This window comes from Tachypleus tridentatus, chromosome 7 (assembly GCF_004210375.1).
Source record: "Tachypleus tridentatus isolate NWPU-2018 chromosome 7, ASM421037v1, whole genome shotgun sequence".
Classification (NCBI taxonomy): domain Eukaryota; kingdom Metazoa; phylum Arthropoda; class Merostomata; order Xiphosura; family Limulidae; genus Tachypleus; species Tachypleus tridentatus.
In genome coordinates this window covers 45113731-45131863 of record NC_134831.1, presented here as the reverse complement: position 1 = coordinate 45131863, position 18133 = coordinate 45113731, and the positions used below count along the sequence as shown (strand labels likewise).

The 18133-nt window shown below is 33.6% G+C and overlaps 2 protein-coding genes across 7 annotated transcripts in view; one reads left to right on the top strand and one right to left on the bottom strand.

Moving 5' to 3' along the window:
* The window catches only part of Pisd (phosphatidylserine decarboxylase), a 63791-nt gene extending 57284 nt beyond the window's left edge, over nucleotides 1–6507 (bottom strand). For 2 of the 4 annotated variants that reach the window (XM_076511419.1, XM_076511424.1), the window contains exon 1: nucleotides 6308–6470. The gene's annotated coding sequence lies outside the window, so the exon portion shown is untranslated. Of the gene's footprint in view, nucleotides 1–6307 lie in introns of all 4 variants that reach the window. The other 2 variants (XM_076511422.1, XM_076511418.1) reach the window with 2 other exon arrangements.
* Nucleotides 6508–16274: 9767 nt separating this feature from the next.
* The window catches only part of LOC143255568 (uncharacterized), a 31535-nt gene continuing 29676 nt past the window's right edge, over nucleotides 16275–18133 (top strand). The window contains exon 1 of one of the 3 annotated variants that reach the window (XM_076511414.1): nucleotides 16275–16432. In XM_076511414.1, coding sequence (XP_076367529.1) covers nucleotides 16365–16432 — 68 coding nt within the window. In that variant the 5' untranslated portion in view covers nucleotides 16275–16364. Of the gene's footprint in view, nucleotides 16433–16626; nucleotides 16812–16950; nucleotides 17283–18133 lie in introns of those variants that run through there. The other 2 variants (XM_076511416.1, XM_076511415.1) reach the window with 2 other exon arrangements.

Here is an 18133-nt window from a genome sequence, read left to right as displayed (position 1 = left end):
AGGAAGTGGATCTTGGGATTTGTTGGAATGTATGTAAGGGATAGAGATGGGAGTTGAAGTTGAATCAACTTTTTTAACCATGAAGATCAAAAGACTTGTTTGTTTTGAGAGCAATTCTTTTTGGGGCACAGAGAGATCCATCTGCACTCCCACTGTAACAGTGGAATGAAGTGCAGCAGCATATGGAAGTGGTGGACAGCAACTTTCGAGCCTCAGGATAAGTAATGTTATGAATCATTTTCAAACATTGCACTTCTTTTTCTTCCAACCATTTGTAGCAAGAACAAAAGTAGGACAGGTGAGAACAATTGCAGTTGATGTAATGAGGGTCCATTTCACACTCATAGGCATCATGGTCTTTGCCACTGCAATGAGCACAAGTCAAGGAACCATGACATGATGTCTGAGTGACTGAGCTGCTGACACTGGAAACATCAAAGAAGGTTTGGAATGTGTGGCTGTACCCTGCAATTAAGATAACCTGCCTTGATGGTAGCAGGTGGACATGGTGATGTAAATGTCAGACAAGAATATTGGTTGGCATCGTAATTCCATCTTTGCAAGTGGAGATATGCCTCCAGGAGAAATTCCTTGAGTAAAGAAACCAGCAAGAATCTCTGACTCAGAGATGTTCTTCAAATCCCTCTTAACAATAACTCCTTGTGATGAATTCAAAGTACATGAGGTGTAACCTCAATAGGTATATCCCTAATTGCCTTTAACTGCAAGAGGAGTTAACTGTGTTGAGATGTGGATGTTTCCACCAATATGTCACCAGATTGAAGCTTCTTTACTGACTTTGGAGAGCCAGCAAGTTAATCCAGTCCCTTCTGAATGAAAATGGGAGACATCTGCCCTAAAGGTTTATCTGAAAGTGAATGCAATATAAAAAATGAGGTACAACAGGTGGTACAAATGGTGAGGATTACTGCTCAGAATTTTCAAGATGTGGTCATTTACCTATAGACTTTTTTCACTATTTTATTAAGATTTTTAATTGGAAATTAAAGTAGAAGAGAGGGAATAAAGAAAGGGAAATATTGGTGCCCACTGACCCCACCCACCATGGAGCCCTACAAGGGGTTGCACTACAATGTCAAACAAAGACACCGCAGCAATACCAGGGTTTCGTGAGCAGTATACCCAAACACCAGCTACAATGTCCACAATACCCGTAAAGAACAAACACTGGAACAAGGGAACCACCCCAAGGCAACCCATCTACAGGAATTTAAGGCCAAAGTGGCATGTTAGGGTTTGACCCCTCACCCACCAGGATCCTCTCCTCCCCTTCACGGGTCGCTACGCATGGCAAACAAGTGGGTGGATGTTTAGATCTCAGAGGAGATAAACTGAAAGAACAGAACCTTCCTTGAGAGATCCCCTTACCATGTACAGGAACCTACACTGAGGGGGAATGAATAAATGATTGCAAAGGTTCTGGGTAACAGATGTATAAGCACTGTCCAGCCCTGACTGAATACATCTTTTACCAATACACAAGAATGTGGTAACAGAGATAAAAAAAGACAGTAGCTGAGGGTTCCAATGAATGGCAAAGGATCAAACAGCATCCAAATCCAACAGCAAATTGAACAAATTTGAGCATCTACTCTCAAGAAAATTAAGTAGAATTAAGTCAACAGATCAGTCACCAAAGTAATCAATCTCAGAACATAGCCATATAAAAGATCCAAGATTTGAAAACAAAGAGACCTAGACCAAATGCCCTCCTAATTGTAAATACAAGATACCATCCTAGAAATGTTAAAGTCTGAAGCATGATTTTATCACTCAATAATTCCAGACCATGAGACATCACCCTTTAAATATTAAGAAGTTCTAAAACACTCATGAGGAGGGAAGCCTGGTCATACACCCACAGGCTGTGGAATTCCTGACCATGGAGATATGAAAAGATGTATATCTGGATGAAAGGTCAGCAGAGGAACACTGATCACAGTATTGCTTTAATTTAACCACCACTTATGATAGATGTTATTCCTGAGTGAGGAAACTAGAGAATTTGTGCATTGCTGTTTTTGATCCATTGGTTGGCTGAAGTCAACTAAAGAGATCTCATGTGCACTCATCCCAAAGGAATGAGAAATATGAGTGATGCTACAATCCCAAGATAAAGAGTCATGCCTATTTCATAGCATGAAACCAGATGAGAGTTGGCTGAATCCTTCTGAGATGAGCACTGAAAATAACATCCAGATTGTGTTGGAATGAGATGATGAGGCACTGATAGAAAATATTTCCTTGATTGCTTTGGAAAGTAGTACATGGGTGTGATGTTCTGCCAACTGATGAAATGATGCCAGCAGTAGTAAAAACATTTATGGAATGATGTGAGCATTGGCCCAGGGAACGGTAGTGACGAGAAACAAACACAAATTGAGCCAATGCTAGTCTGAAGGGCAGAGTCCTGAACTGCAACATCAGATCCTTGCATACAAAATGTGGACAGTGGCAGGATGACTTTGCTATGGGAACATGAAGATTGGCAGTGACAAAAATGAACTTGATCATCCACAGTCATGATGAGAAATACTAATGCAAAGTAAGAAATAACTCCAAAGAAAAATTGATGATCAGATGCCAATCTTCTGTCTTCTTAGGTACAACAAATAGACATGGATAAAACCCAAGAATAACTCAAATGACAACAACAAATCTCAGCATTAGAACAAAGTTTCACAGTTTGAGAATCATGCAGAAAGTGGAAACACTATAGGAAGGAAGGAATAATGGTGGTGGAGATGAAAACTGAATGACTAAGCCTTATAAAAGGACTTTTGAAATCCCAGTAAAGGTTTTCCACACATCCAGAAACTCTTGGAACCAAGTACCTACAAACCCCTTAGGCATATGGTAGTCCCTGCTGTTGGATGCTTCACAACAAAGCAGAAGAACTTCATGGACAGGGGTGGAACATATTCTGGGTACCCATGGGCTGAGAGGGATGGTGTTTAGGGTCAGGACATTTAAATGTGAAATGGCAGCAAAGATGGTGAATGCTTATACATGATTTGATAGATATGACCACTATTTTATGTTTAAATCTTTGTTTTCCTGCTACCATAAAACTTCTAGTGGCATGGGTACAGAAAAACTTCCATACGATTCTGCATGATTTATTTGAGCAAATAAAGATTTTTTATAGTTTTATTTTGCTTAATAAAATGTATGTAAAGTTTCTTTATATTTTACCTTATTAATATTTTTATTTGGACTAATATAAAACTGATTAGTATTATTATATTAATCAAATTATTTTATGCTAAATGTTTATACTTGATGTACAATTCAAAAAATATTCTCTCAAAATTAATTTTTCAGAAATGAAACTTGAACATTTAAATGAATACTGATATTTTAGTTATATTTTTTCTATTTTGTTCTGTTTAGCAATTTTTCTAATCATACTCAATTTTGTTCATCTCAGTACAGCAGCAAACAATAAAAACTTCCAGTCACTTGTGGTTTTGAACTATAGTAAATGTTTTGTTGGAAATTGTGAAAATGTTTAAAATTTAAAAAAATATATGAACATGAATATTTAACAACAAACAAACAAATGCTCAAACAGCTTAGTTCAAATACATAACAAATTAACTTCATCTTATATGTCAAGTGTTGCTTGTTGTGAAGAGAATTATAGCATTTACAAAAGGATTTTGATCAATTAGTGAGTTAGGCTAATTACAACAGATGGGTTTTAATTACAGTAGAAGCACAATAGTGTATGTGTTATCATAATTTGAAGTAGAATTACAATTTGAATGGGAATAACCTTAACAGTGTTATGAAATTAGGGAATCTTGATGTAGTGTTTATTTAAGCCATTCAAACAGTATGCCATAGCTATTAATAGGACAAATAGGATTTTAGGTTGCATATACAGAAATACTAATACAAGTCTGAAGAGGTTATAATGTGATTGCACAGGTCACTAGTTAGCCCATAAATTTCAGTATTTGTTCAGATTTGGGCTTTTTTTTTTTTTTTACCTCAGGAAAGACATGGAATTGTTGGAAAGAATCCAGAGAATAGTGGCTGGAATGAGAGGCTGTTATAAGTTAAAAAGGTATTTGATTGAAGTGTTTAAGATTATAAAAAGGAATTTATAAATGATGATGGATTTTTTTTTATATACATCTAATGGTATGAGTGGAAGGATTAGGGAACATAAATATAATTTTTTACACAATAGGAGCTATCTACAGCTAGGACAGATTTATTTTTGTAATAGAGTGGTTGGTCTTTGGAAATAATTGTCTTCAGATTATATGATGCAGCAAATCAAGCTATAAAGAAAGCTTAATAACTATACAAATTATAATGGCTGGCTTTAAGGAGTATTCTTGTTTGTTTGTTTTTAAATTAATAGTTTTAATTTAGTTTACAGGATGAAGCAAGCCAGATGGACCAATAGGTCCCTTGCTGTCCCTAAACTTTGTTATATTAATAATGCTTAATATATCAATACAAATCTTTGTTCAAGTGCAAACTACAAAACAATTTTCAGAGTGAAATTCACTGGTATATTCTGTAAAGACAGGAGCAAATTTTTGCACACCTTTATTGGTGAGACAACTCATCTGGCTCAAAGACTGAAAGAACGACTACATTTGACCAAAAGAACACAAGCCTGAGAATTTCATAGCATCTATGTTTTGAACTTGAAAAAAAAATAGGACAAATTGTATGGCAGAACTTATTTCATATTAATATAGGGGCGACACTGAGAAAACGGATACTGAAGAATGCTTTTATGCATGTAGTCACAGTCATCAACAAGTCATCTCAAGGAGAAGTATTCAGAAGTACAGATGAAAAATTTTGCTTGTCTTCCAAAGGGAATTACCTGATGCTACTTGAGCTCATCTCAGAATGTAATACTTTCTTGGAAGAACACAAGAAATACAATTACAAAGCTAATTCTGGTAAAATATTATACATAAACAAAATACTATGTTATTAAGCTACTCTTTTACCCACAAATAAATGTCCCCATAGCTGAAAGAGAATGTATGTTTGGTGTGAAAAGAATTCAAAGATGCAAGGAAAGTTTTGTTGATGAATGCTTGCACCTCAACTCTCATTTGAAGAGTTCTATAAAATTTTTACAAACCCACCACAACTTCAGAAGTCAATCAAAAGTGATAAACTGCAAATAAATTATCCAACAACAAAGTTGTTTTGTGTTTTTTTTTGCATTTTTCTCTGCACTGTAGTTACTAACTATTGTGTCAATAGATCTGTTTCTCATCTGAAGTATGTAAAATATTGTTTGAGATCATCACAAATTCCAGAGATTGAATAGCTTGGCTTTACTTGACATCGAGTCAGAACTCTTAAATATACTTTTATGAGAATATTATTGATACATCACCAATAGAAAAGTTCACTTTAATATGTTTGCACCTGAAATAGGCCAAGATGTTAGAATCTGTTATACTTGAAACTGACTAAAATTATTTTGTATTTATAATATTGGTATTCAATTCATACATTACTTTGTGTTCATTGATCATTTTCATACATTAAATCATCAATTCGATAAAAATAGCAAACTGCACACCACTGGTACTCAAACCTCGACATGAACCAATGTGTATAAAGGTAGTGTGAGTATGGGTATGACAGCCACTCTGGAATTCACTTTGGGGTGGCAGAGAAGGTAAATCCAGCTCTGACTGTCCCATGCGAGTGATAGTAAATGCACACACTCACTCTGTATTATTTGACAGACCTGTTTAATACAGCTCTTAATTCAGTTTCACCTGGATATACCACAGAATCAAAGGGAGTTACAACAACACAAACAAAAATCTGAAAACTCTGCATTATCATCTAGTATCAACAAACTACACAAAAAGTGAGTTTTGTAATAGCCTAAGTTATAAATCAGATATATATATATATATATATATATATATATATACACACACACACACACACACACACACACTAAAAGAAAATTGAAGTTTTAGATTTGCAATTAACAAATGTTTAAATTTATTTGTGATACTGATAGACAAGGTAAACAGAAAAAACAACTAATAACAGTAGATTAATGCATGCAAATAATCAGTAATAAAATTAGCGTAATTAGTATTCTATTTAGTAATACTAATGACAGTAACGTAAGACAAGCTGTACTGTCTAACTGTCCCATGATATAAGAAATTTATAAAACATGGTTACAGTTTTACTAACACTAACAACGTTTGTAAGAGTTAAGGTGTAAAGTTACACTAAATTTAACAATACAAAATGTCGATAAATTTATACTCACTTGCTATCTCATAAACTTAAAACATTATCCATCTTCACGTTTTACTTATACAAATGTAAATTTATATTTATGTATTAATAACATAGATATAACTCACAATAAGTTTAGGTAAAAAGTACATCCCTCAAGCAATCAAAGCCTCTACCTTGTATTTTAATTACGAAACATAGCATGTGTCTGAATACATTCTGCCCTCTACCAACTTATCAATAATCCAGTTTATAACGAGAAAAGCTTTATTTGATAAAATTACGACGTGTTATTACTTTGTGTCGCAAGTTGCATTTTTGAGCTTACTTCAAACTGAACTATAAAAATTATGTTTTTCGAAAAATAAAAAGCTACATAACAGTATCAAAACCGATTTCTAGCTTTATAAGCTTACAAACTTACTGCTGTGTTACTAAGAAGTAAAAAAAAAATTAATTAATTTTAGTACTTTGAAATATAAACCACAAAGTATTGGAAATTGTTATTTTTCCCATTGTTGCTTGGCCTAGCGTACCTCAGTGTTTGACGAGCAAGGTGTGGTTCCGAGATTCGTCCCTCTTGTCTAATAAGATGAAGCTTTACGCTTTAAGACTCTAGGTGTGTTATAAAAGTAGCAGTCAAACCTTATTATTTGGACTATTCTATCATTTCACTTCAAAATTAAGGATGGCTAGCGTAGATAGCTCTCGGATAAAATTGTGCGAAATCATCAAGAAACAAAAACAAGGTTATTGTTGCTACAAGGTACCAAAGGTTGTTTTGTTTTTACTTTTCGCTTTGAATTTCTAATCTCCGTAAAACCAAGCATGCTCACCTTTTCAGCCGTGAGGCGTAGTAATTTTACAGTGAATCCCACTATTCGTTGGTAAAAGAGCAATCCAAGAGTTGACGGTGGGTGGTGATGACAAGCTGCCTTTACTCTAGTTCTACACTGCTAAATTAGGGAATACTAGAGCAAAAACTTAAAAAAGAAGTTCTGTGTCTTATCTGTTATAGACGGTGGCAATTATGGTCCCCATCTATTTCGATCTCTGTTAGCCTGAAGAAAGTCTATATTAATATTTATATCTTCTATCCATTTACTGAAGTTATTCATATATTTGAGCCTTGTTTGTCTCTACTATTTTTACCTATGATCTTATATTTTATTGAATTATTTATTTACCCTCCCTTCTTGTCTGTATTTTATTACTTATATGAGAGATTTATAAACTCTTGCCATTTTAAACACTTCCTCATTTGTAATTTTATGTGCACAAGGTATTCTTAACATCCTTTCAATGTAGCACATTTATACAGTTCCTAGTTTTTGTAGCTTTATTAATATTCCAACTTTCACGTCCGTATAGAAGAACAGACCAGGCAACATTTTATAACACTTATTTTTATGCCAATGGTGGGATTCCTGTTCTTTAATAAAATTTCAATTTCCTAAAATGCTTTCTGAGATAATGCTTTTCCCTTTTTAATCTCTGAATTGCCCCTCCCGTCTGATATAATGGAGCTTTCCAAAAAGCTAAATTTCTATAAGTACCTTTTTTGTGTATTATTATTGTACATTTGGTGTCGTTTATTTATTACTTATTCCTATACATTACGTTCCATTGTGATTAACTGAGAGATCATGTTGTTTACTTACAGCGTATCATAAACTATTTTTTATTTTAGCCACTGATGATAACCCCCTCAAATCGGATATTCCTCTAAAGATAATTGTACTATACAATGAGAAACGATCGCAGAAAAAGAACACAATCTTTTCTGACTATTCTATTGATTTCTGATCATTCAATGATCTCTCCTACTATCCTAAATACAACTTTTCGATCCTAGTAAAGATTCCTTATAAACTGAAAATATTTTTCTTTAACATCCAGTTTGTTGACTATGTCCACCACTTCCTTATGTTTTATGTCAAAAACTGGTATAATCAATGAAGGAAAGGTAGAGGTCTTTTTGTACTTCCACTGCTCTTTCTGCTGTTATCTTGAACTTGCATCTCTACTTCCTTTATATAGCATAAAACTATATTATTATTTTGTTACATCTGGTTTCATTTTATCATAAAACTTCTAAGTATGATTTTGATTACGTAGCTCATCAGACTTATCGTCGTTTAGAGCTCGTACTCTTTTAAAAGGACTATGAATATTCCAATCCGTTCGAATTATTCATGTGTTATACATTTCCTTCTAAGAGACAGCGAATTTTTTTTCATCTAAGTGGTCTAAAACACGTCCTTATGATAGTTAAATAAGCTTGACAGAACACATATTTCTTAATTACAGCTTTGAATAGTAGTCCTACCGGCCCTAGTAAAGCCAGGTAGCTAAGGAATTCGGCTCACAATCGTGGGCGTCTACAGGGAGATGAGCACTTTCTCCCCTCTGAAAATGAGTTACATAATACTTTATTTATTCAGCATACTTATATGAAGTTTTAATCAACTTACACTTTTACACTATTTTGACTCCGCCCTCCGAGAATGTTTGTGGGTAATGTTGAATTCCTGCTAATTTTCTATTGTCTGCAGTACTTCTATTATCGCTTATAAGTTGTTGTTTTAAAAATTCAAGTAATAGACAAACAACTAAAAACAGTCATCATTTTGTTCTTAATAAATGTTATCTAGTAGGCCTAACTTCATAAATAAACTTTTAAACATAGATTCTTTAACTGATACAGGCCTATTTTCACAAATAAGGTTTCAATAGAAATTTTGGGACTAATGATACACCTAAATAATTAATTTTGGTGGATAAACAAACGTATAATTTTTCAAATACACTCGCTGAATGACAGAGTAAATGAGATAAGTCTCACTAGCAATGCTGAATAACTTTTCTTATATTGAATTGATTGAACGCCTCTGAACTCATAGGCTCACTGAATACTCAATGCTTCACTGATTCATATATTCATAAATTACCCTTTACTTTCACATACCAAATGAAAATTCCCAGTAATTGCATCATAATGAATCTTTTAGTTATTGCATCATCATCATTTTGATTAGCAGCTTTCTATTTCAAACACTTAGATTAAATATTTAAAACCGAGCGTGCAAAGTTTTCCCCTTCTTGGATCGTGAAGTTTCTTGAGCAATCCTACTGCACAGTGGCGGCGCCAGGATATTTTTGTTGGGGATGGGGGATGAGGTAAACTGTGAAGGGGCTTCCCAAAATATCATCAATATGAAGTATAGCTGGTAAATTATAATAATGTAAATACCAAGGTACATTTCAGAAAGGTGTGCTATTTTGAACTGCGTTTTCAATGCAGTTTTCATTGGAAGCTCATACTCTGATTAATAATTCATTGTTATAAATTAGAAATAATCTGTTTATGAAAATATGCGCATATGTAAAAGAGAAAGCTCACCTAAATTCCGCCCAAGGTAATACATAATAATAAAGAAAATCAAGATTAGCTTAGATTGAACATTTAATATACCATTAAGAGTAAAGCTACAAATTAAAAGAAATATAACATAAAGACACAGTTTACATAGCAGAAACGAATTATTCCATGTGAAGTTAATACACTCTGAGGAAAAGTAAAGTCACTATCAGGCTAACTATCTTTCATCATGTTGTGTTTATAGTCAATATTACTTCAAAACAATGCGCCTGTTCTGGTGATTGGCAGCAAATGTGTCTATAACAGTATCAATATCGAGTTATTTTGCACTCCTGGAGTTTACTGATATGACAGCAAGGTTGCTGATGCAGGTGTTACAACTGCTGTTGTGCAAGTATGTCTTGAGAAGCTTCAGACATGAGAAACTTCTCTCACAGGCAGCTGAAGTGACAGGCAGGGTCACAACGATGCATACAAGTTTGTGGAGATCCATGAAGGCATCCTTGTATGGCTCCAGCATGGTTGCAAGTTCCAATGGTGTGGATATTTCCTGCCCCTTGTCTTTCTTCCTGGCAATTAGCTGGTTCAACTGGTGGACCTCTACTGCGAGGTCATTCTCTGCCACACCATAGTTTGCTGCAATTCCTAAGAGTGCTTGCCTGTCCAGAAATGTGGAGTGTTTGGGGTTCAATGCAGTTGCACCCATCAGAACACTGCAGACATCAGAGGAGAATCTTCTATTCAGCTCGTTGAGCATCCTATCTATGATGGCATGGAAGGTGTGTCTCCTGGCATCCAGAACATATCCGTGAAATACTGTTAGAGAAAGTGTTTACCTTTAACCATATAGCACAAGTACTTAATTAGAGGGTAGTGATAATGTAAAATTACAGGGCTAATTAGGGAACACAAACACAGCTTTGATAGGGCATATTGTAAAACTGTGGACAGCTAATGCGAGTGAGCGGGGGGGTGGCGTGCGGTTGGCATCTGGATCTTGATCGGGCTGAGCCGATCGTTAGCCGTACGCAGAGTGTACGCCATGGTCAGCGGCTCGGTGATCATAACCAATCCATCATGCCCCAATCACTATACGAAGATTTTATTCCTAATAACTTCTGGTATAAGTATTTTATTTTTTAGTCATACGTATAAATACACTACTTTCTTTGTTGTCATCGGATGATCAGTCTCTGTTGTAGTAGCTGTCATGTAGTGCATGATAATTTCTTAGTCATAGGCTGTGAAACCATTTCTAGCTATCCTGATATTACATTCATATTTCTGCATGAAGTCGTTCCCAATATGCGCTATTCCGTGGTGTCATTTACCAACACGTCAAGAGGTGTTAATAAACTTCCTACAGCAAGGGTAACTTCCAATTTTGCTGTTGCTTGAACTTTATTTTGTTCTGGGGGTAATTACCCACTTTTCATTATCAAATCAGGTTCAATAATTGTAGCCTTAGAACCAGTGTCAATCAACATACTGCAAAATTTTCCATCAGTAAGCCTTTGGACTTATGAACATCTTTCTCTAAAGAATGAACTTACCTGACTTGAGGCGGATGAAGTATTTCCAGCTAGGCTTTGCTACATGAATTCAGCTAATTTCTATTTTCTTTTAACTCTGGTTTACTCTATCGCTCATTTGATGTTGACCAGCTCAGAGACACATCCTCAAGGTATTGTCTCATTGGATTAATCAGCTATCAATACCTTAAAGATTCAATTTTAATAGTTAGGTTTTCTATGTCTGTAACAGTTCTCTCCTTCTGATATCTTTTAGGATGAGTTGTCATTTCATATAGATTTTTATTTGCAGTTCTGAGCAATATAGTATCTTAAGCTACACTTAAAAACGCCAAATGTCTTATGGTTTACTTCCTCTATTCTGTGTATCTAGTTTTTCAATTAACAATTTCAGTTCTTCTAGGCAACTGTCAGAGGGAAATGATAACTACATAATCTGATTGTCTCATAAGCTCTCAATGGTACTTTTAGTTATTTATCTCTGACTTTAATTCTTTAATTGTGGCTGCTTCACACGCATGCGGAATTTTTTGTGAACTGAGCACTGTATACAGCACACTTTCATTCAACTGCTGGAGTTGAACCATACTCTATATGGTGAATCAGCAATCAATAAATTAATTGATTCAACTTGTGTTACCAAATGAAGAGTTTCTTTAAAGAAGTACATTTACTTTGTTTCAATCTAATTTTCATAATTTCATATGCTCTAGCACATTTAAGTAGGTCACGTGCAAACAAGTCTATTGATTTGTATGAAAGATCTGAATAATGTAATTAAACAAGTCTTTTCAAATTTTCTAAAACTTTGACCAAGGTTTCTTTGTTCCTTCATAACCTGTACCATAACTTTGCTCTAGAGGCTTCCTTTTGGTGTGCCACCTTGAACGTATAGGATAAGGCTAGTACCAGGTAATTGTTGTTGCCTTCAGCTGAAATGTTATTTGATGCCATTAAAGCTGTGTTGTTGTTGTTGCTTTTTTAATGGGCAGCAAGATGAGTAGCTTGTTGTTCACTGTTCACTTCACTCACTCTGTAAATTATATTAAACAGAGCTTGATATGCATGGTACCTTTCTACCATAGTTAAGATGAAAGTTAATATAATAAGATAATTTACAGTTGCTACATAAGTCAAGTATGTAAAAGTAGAAGTACTACAGCACCCCAGGTTTTGATCTTTTTCTGCATGTATATATTGCGTATACATTCTTAGTATCACTTTTCAAATATACGGAACACGAATGAAAAAGACGAAATTATGAATTAGTGAACTTACGTAATAATCTACATTACCGAGATAGATCCCAATAAACTAATGTCTAGTCAAAAAGTATAAACATTTCTTATGACTGACAACAAACATAAAACTTGCAGTTTACTCCTCGCGGTTATTTAATCTTACATTAGATTTAGCAGTTGTGTTGAAATAACTAACTAAAATTTGAAACTGGATTTAATGGTGAAAAAGTGGAGAAGTCCAGAAAGCCTTGTGAAGGTTTTGCAGTCATGGATGACACAACTGTAGTTGTAACTAGTGTAAACCAAGTAGTTTTTTCTATACCATGCTTTATAGTAAATTGTGTTTAAATTTGAAATTATTTGGAGGATATCAAAAGAGATGTGGCTGATTTGTATTTACCAGTTACTTTTACTATTATTTTATTCATGCTGTTGATTTTTTTTATACTTCTCTAGCCTTTCTGAACTTCAGTGATTCTCTATCTGCTCTTCTTCAGACTTGATGTAACGCCTCTGTACGTTCCCAGTAACTTCGTGGATTTTGTCTTTAATCATATTTATTTTTTGTTCTCAATTATTCTTCAACTGAGACCTCTCTTTTTCGTGATTCATCTTTAAACTGTAGTCTCATACCTTTGATCTTTCTTAACTTTCTGTCTCATTCTTGTCGACCTTATTTCAGTATTTCTAGCAAGGTTTCGATTTCATTTCTTATCAGTGCTATCGTCCTCTTAAACAGCTGAAGTTCTAGCTCGGTCAAAGTTCTATTTTCTTTTCTTATGAATAATTACACTTCAAACACCAATTGTGTAATGTGTTCCACAATTGGATAGGTTCTTTTGAATAATTTGGTAAAATTAATTCTATACCCAGTCCACACAATGATAACGCATTAATTTGTTTCTTTAATAAATGTTTGCTACAACCACGTTAACTTGTAGGCCTAATTTCAGAAATAAGCTTTTCAACATAAACTTTGAAACAGATATAAGCCTAAGTCCACAAACAACGTTTCAATATAAATTGCAAGGCTACTTGTGCGTTTAACTAGATATCTTTGATGGATAAACAAACACTTATAAGAAACTAAAAAAACAACCAAAACAGATGCTATAACTCCAATACTAGTAGCAGATAAGCTTCCTGAAACTCACAAACTGAAGGAGTACTCATTAACTTTTCATTCACTCAACTATTTATTGCTTATTATATTTATAATATATTCACTACTACTTTCCGCATACTATGTAAAGCTTCTCGATTATTACACCTTAATGAACTTTTCAAATATTGCATAAAAACTATGATTAGCAGTTCCCTTTAGCAAACACCTAAACTAGAATATTCAATTTGTAGTTTATAACAACATCTTTTAAATGGAAAATTACTGTAGAAACCTAGTCAATACTTTGTTATCCAATCTAAATACAATTTATTTACATTATTTCACATTCTAAAAAAATAAAAGTAAGATTGTGAGTTTGATTACCATGTTTGATGTAGCATTATCAAATAAAAAATAGACGAAAATACAAAATCTCACTTCATATAGTACACTTTCTAAATCCCCATTTTTTAACAGAAAGAGCATAACTCTATATATGTGTGTGTGTATACACACATATATATCAATATTTTATCTAAAAAATAGAGTAAGTCTTATCTGTACTGTAATTATTAACACAGTTACGATATTTTTTTGATATATTGAAAGTCTTGAAAAACAACTTAAGGAATGGAATGAAATAAGTGGAAAATTATTTAAATGGTCATAACAGCCATTTGTGTATTTAGTACAGTACGAATATCATACGTATTTCAATAATTTGTTTGAAATGTCTTCAGTACATTAGAAAATCCTGTTTTTTACTATTTATAACAGATGAAATGTGATAGCTCTAGGTAATAAGTTTCACTCGTAAAATTTCCTTAATAAAATATTTATCCTTGAAATTTACCTTTCACCATACTCAGAGATTTCATTTCAAACAGCTATATAGAATATGATTTACATAAACAATCCATGAAAGATCATTTCATGATAAGATATGCTTGCTTGTTTCAGTAATTACCCTTGTAAGCAGTTAATAATTTTTAAATATGTAATTTTACAACATTCACTTTAACAATTAAAAATATGTTTATTTGTTTAAATGAATGTTCTGCATACCAACTCCTATATTCTTCTTCTCGGTGGACTCAGAAGATAGCCCGATGTGGCTTTGTTATAAGAAAACACCCATACACACATTATTACGTAGCCAAGTCACACCAAACTTTTCAAACATTTGGTCAATTCATAAATTATAATTAAGTTATGAGGATGAAATAGTTAATTTCAAAATTTAACGATAATAAATAAAACAGAATATGATTCACTGAATGGAAATTCTATAATATTTATTCAACAATGTATTGTTGTAGCATCGTTCTTTCGTTGGCGGGTTCTTTTAAGTTATATGGGAAAATAATTCAAAGTACAGTCCATGTAACGAAAATGAATTACATTATTTCACATTTTTTATGCTTTTACAAGCTTGAACACTTGTATACATCACTAATGATTGTAGGCCTAGTCAAATAACCTTAACGAAGGTAAAAACAAAACTTAACTTAATTATACAAAGTAACTGAATAAGCGCGATAGCAAAGTGAGATACAAACAGTTCTCGAAAAAAAGTTGACTGATTCAACTCTCTAACTCGATAAAAAGAACAAAAACTCTCAAATACTTCACAAGTATCTCGCATTTATAATCTAGCTTCGAATATGCTATAACACTTTACATCACATTGTTAGATCTTACTAGGCGTACTAGGCTTATCAAGTTAAACCATTGCTTGCAACATTTTCTTGTTTCGTGTTTTTTTTTCTGTGTAATCAGCTGGTAACGAGGTTCGAACAGTTATATAAAAAAGATAACTTACGTCTGTATGCGCACATAACGCTAATGCTGCAAAATAATTTGTATATGACGATTAATATCATTTAAATAAATTTTCTTTATGAGATAACGCCAACGTCACACAATGTGACTGTATGTATATAGATATCAATCTTGTAGAAGGAGTTGCAATTTAAGATTAAAAGTATAAGAATCTGCTAAAGGCAGCTCAATCTAAGGGGATCCACAGAAATTTAATATAATAAGATAATTTACAGTCGCTATGTAAGTCAATTATGTAAAAGTGAGGGTGCTAAAGCATCGCAGGTTCTAACGCCTCACTCTCTGTGTGTATATATATATTTAAAACTCGAATGGAGAAGACGAAATTACTAATTGCTGTTGTTTTGAATTAAGCACAAAGCTACACAATGGGCTATCTGTGCTCTGCCCACCACGGGTATCGAAATCCGGTTTTTAGCGTTGTGAGTCCGCAGATATACCGCTGAGCCACTGGGGGACAAGCTATTAATTAGTGAACTTACACAGTAATTTACTTTACCGATATAGATTTTAACAAACTAATATCCAGTCAAACAAGTGTAAACACTTCCTATGATTGGTAACTAACATGAGACTTGCAGTTTACTCTTCGTGGTTATATAATCTTGCATTAATTGCGTGATTTAACAGTTTAATAAATTTACCTCCCACACGCCCAGAAAAATGTTTATCCCTTTTATCTATTTAATCATTATTTAACTAAACGTTTCATAATATAAAATGATGCGTGAACAATGATTTAAAATGTTTTAATTCAAAGTTTCGTCACTTATTACCGGAGTAAAATTCCACATGCAGGGAATACTAGACTATTTTTGTGGAAAAACATATGCTCTTCTCTCATTCACGCTGACGCATGTCACATAGTTACGAGTGTGCGTAATCATTGATCTATATAGTGAAAAGATCAGTGCGGGTAATAGTGACCTGGACTCTCAAGTACTGCCACCTAGTGGTATATATTTTATTAAAGTTAAAATAGAAATATGGCAGGAAGTAATTGTGATCGAAGTTGGCGGAATGAAACATTTCGTCAGAATGTTGGAACCAGAATGTAAGTCATGTTATTTTATAAAACGTTATGATAATGTATTTAGTACTTTTTTAAGTTCCCCAGAGAAAATGAAACAATTGATGAAAGTGCCAGTAAATTTGATTAGCTGGTTCTGACTAGCCTTCAAGTACTAGGTAGTCCCTGGCATTGCACTCATGTAACGCTCGAACTAAGAAGTTTTTATGTTGCCGAACTGATATAACAGGAAGCGGCTAGGCCTAATATTTTACGTTGTCTATATGTGACTGTGTGATAGTACCAGATATAGTTTGCTATGGATTGAACACCAGATTTAAGATGTAAACGATTAAAACCACTCTATTGTCTTGTACAGAAAATTAAGACAAACGCTTATTTAGGCTTGGGCCCAGATTATTGTGTTAGTGTTGGTCTCCGTATATATAAGTACGAGAAAAATGGAAAGAATGTTTACTTACACAAGTTGTTGGAAAGGATTCAGAGAAAGGCTATATTACGATAATTTTGATGATAAGAATTATTTTATGGGGATAGATTAAGAACTTTTAACTATTTTTATATATTTTCTTCTTGAAGATGAAGATTAAGAGATATGGATGTTTTTAAAATATATTTTTAGTATTAAGAATAAGATTGTACATAGCACATGCACAAAACTATAACAGTTTGTATGTGGGAGGGAAAGTGTATGAAAGAACTGATGAATGAGCAACTGAGACAAAAAATATTGCATATATGGTGTCATATTCCACTTTTATCCCTTCACCATGATTGAGCATGTGTGGTGCAGGGGGCCAGTAGGATAAATGGCTCTGGTCTCTTTGTGCAATCTTCTGAATATTTGGAATACAACAGGATGCATAGGTTTGAGGTTAGGAAAATACAGACTAGTTTTTTAGTTTTATTTTCACTACAGGGAAATTAACTCCATGGCTGGTTTAAAATTTTAAAGAATTTAAGGTTATGTGTACTGTTGAAAATTTACCTTTTTTTCCTTAAGCTTTATAGAGTGTATGATGTATACAGTTTGTGAATATTGGAACAACCCAATATATTATTGTTATTAATATTATTAATAAAATGCTTTAAAATTTTTGTGCCCAAATGCAGTGATGATTGTGTAAAGGTTTTTTTGTTCTTACTGTAATATCTTTATGTCAAATGTAATTTTAAAATAACCATGTACCCTACCTCATTGAACTCTGAGATAAGCTTGGAAGGTGAATTGTGGTTATTATAAGACCTAAGTTGAGTTTGTCTTATACTTTTGTTTCTGTGATCTCTCCAAGGTATTTTTTTCATGGTGATCAGAGCCAGCTTTGAGCTGTGGATTCTGTGCAAGTGTACTGAATACACATTAGGTAATGTAGACCTGTTTAATGTAGGAAATGAACTTTCAGTGGTGGGAGTGTAGGGGCATGTTACAAGAGTAATGAAGGAACTATACGGCTTCTCAAAGGATATATTTTAAGGGACTGAGTTTGAAGGGGCAGCATTGGAAGACCACGTGGCTCCTTGTGGTCTATATTATGTTAAATAAATCATTATTGCATACATTACAATTAAAAAAAATTCAAGGTGATGTTATTTTTAAAGAATAACGTGATCACAATTTATGAAGCATTTAATACGTGTTTTGGAATCTTTAGTAAGCTGAAGGTATAAAAACACATAATGGTAATTACATCAAGAATGTGATATCCTCTATGACAACAGCATAAA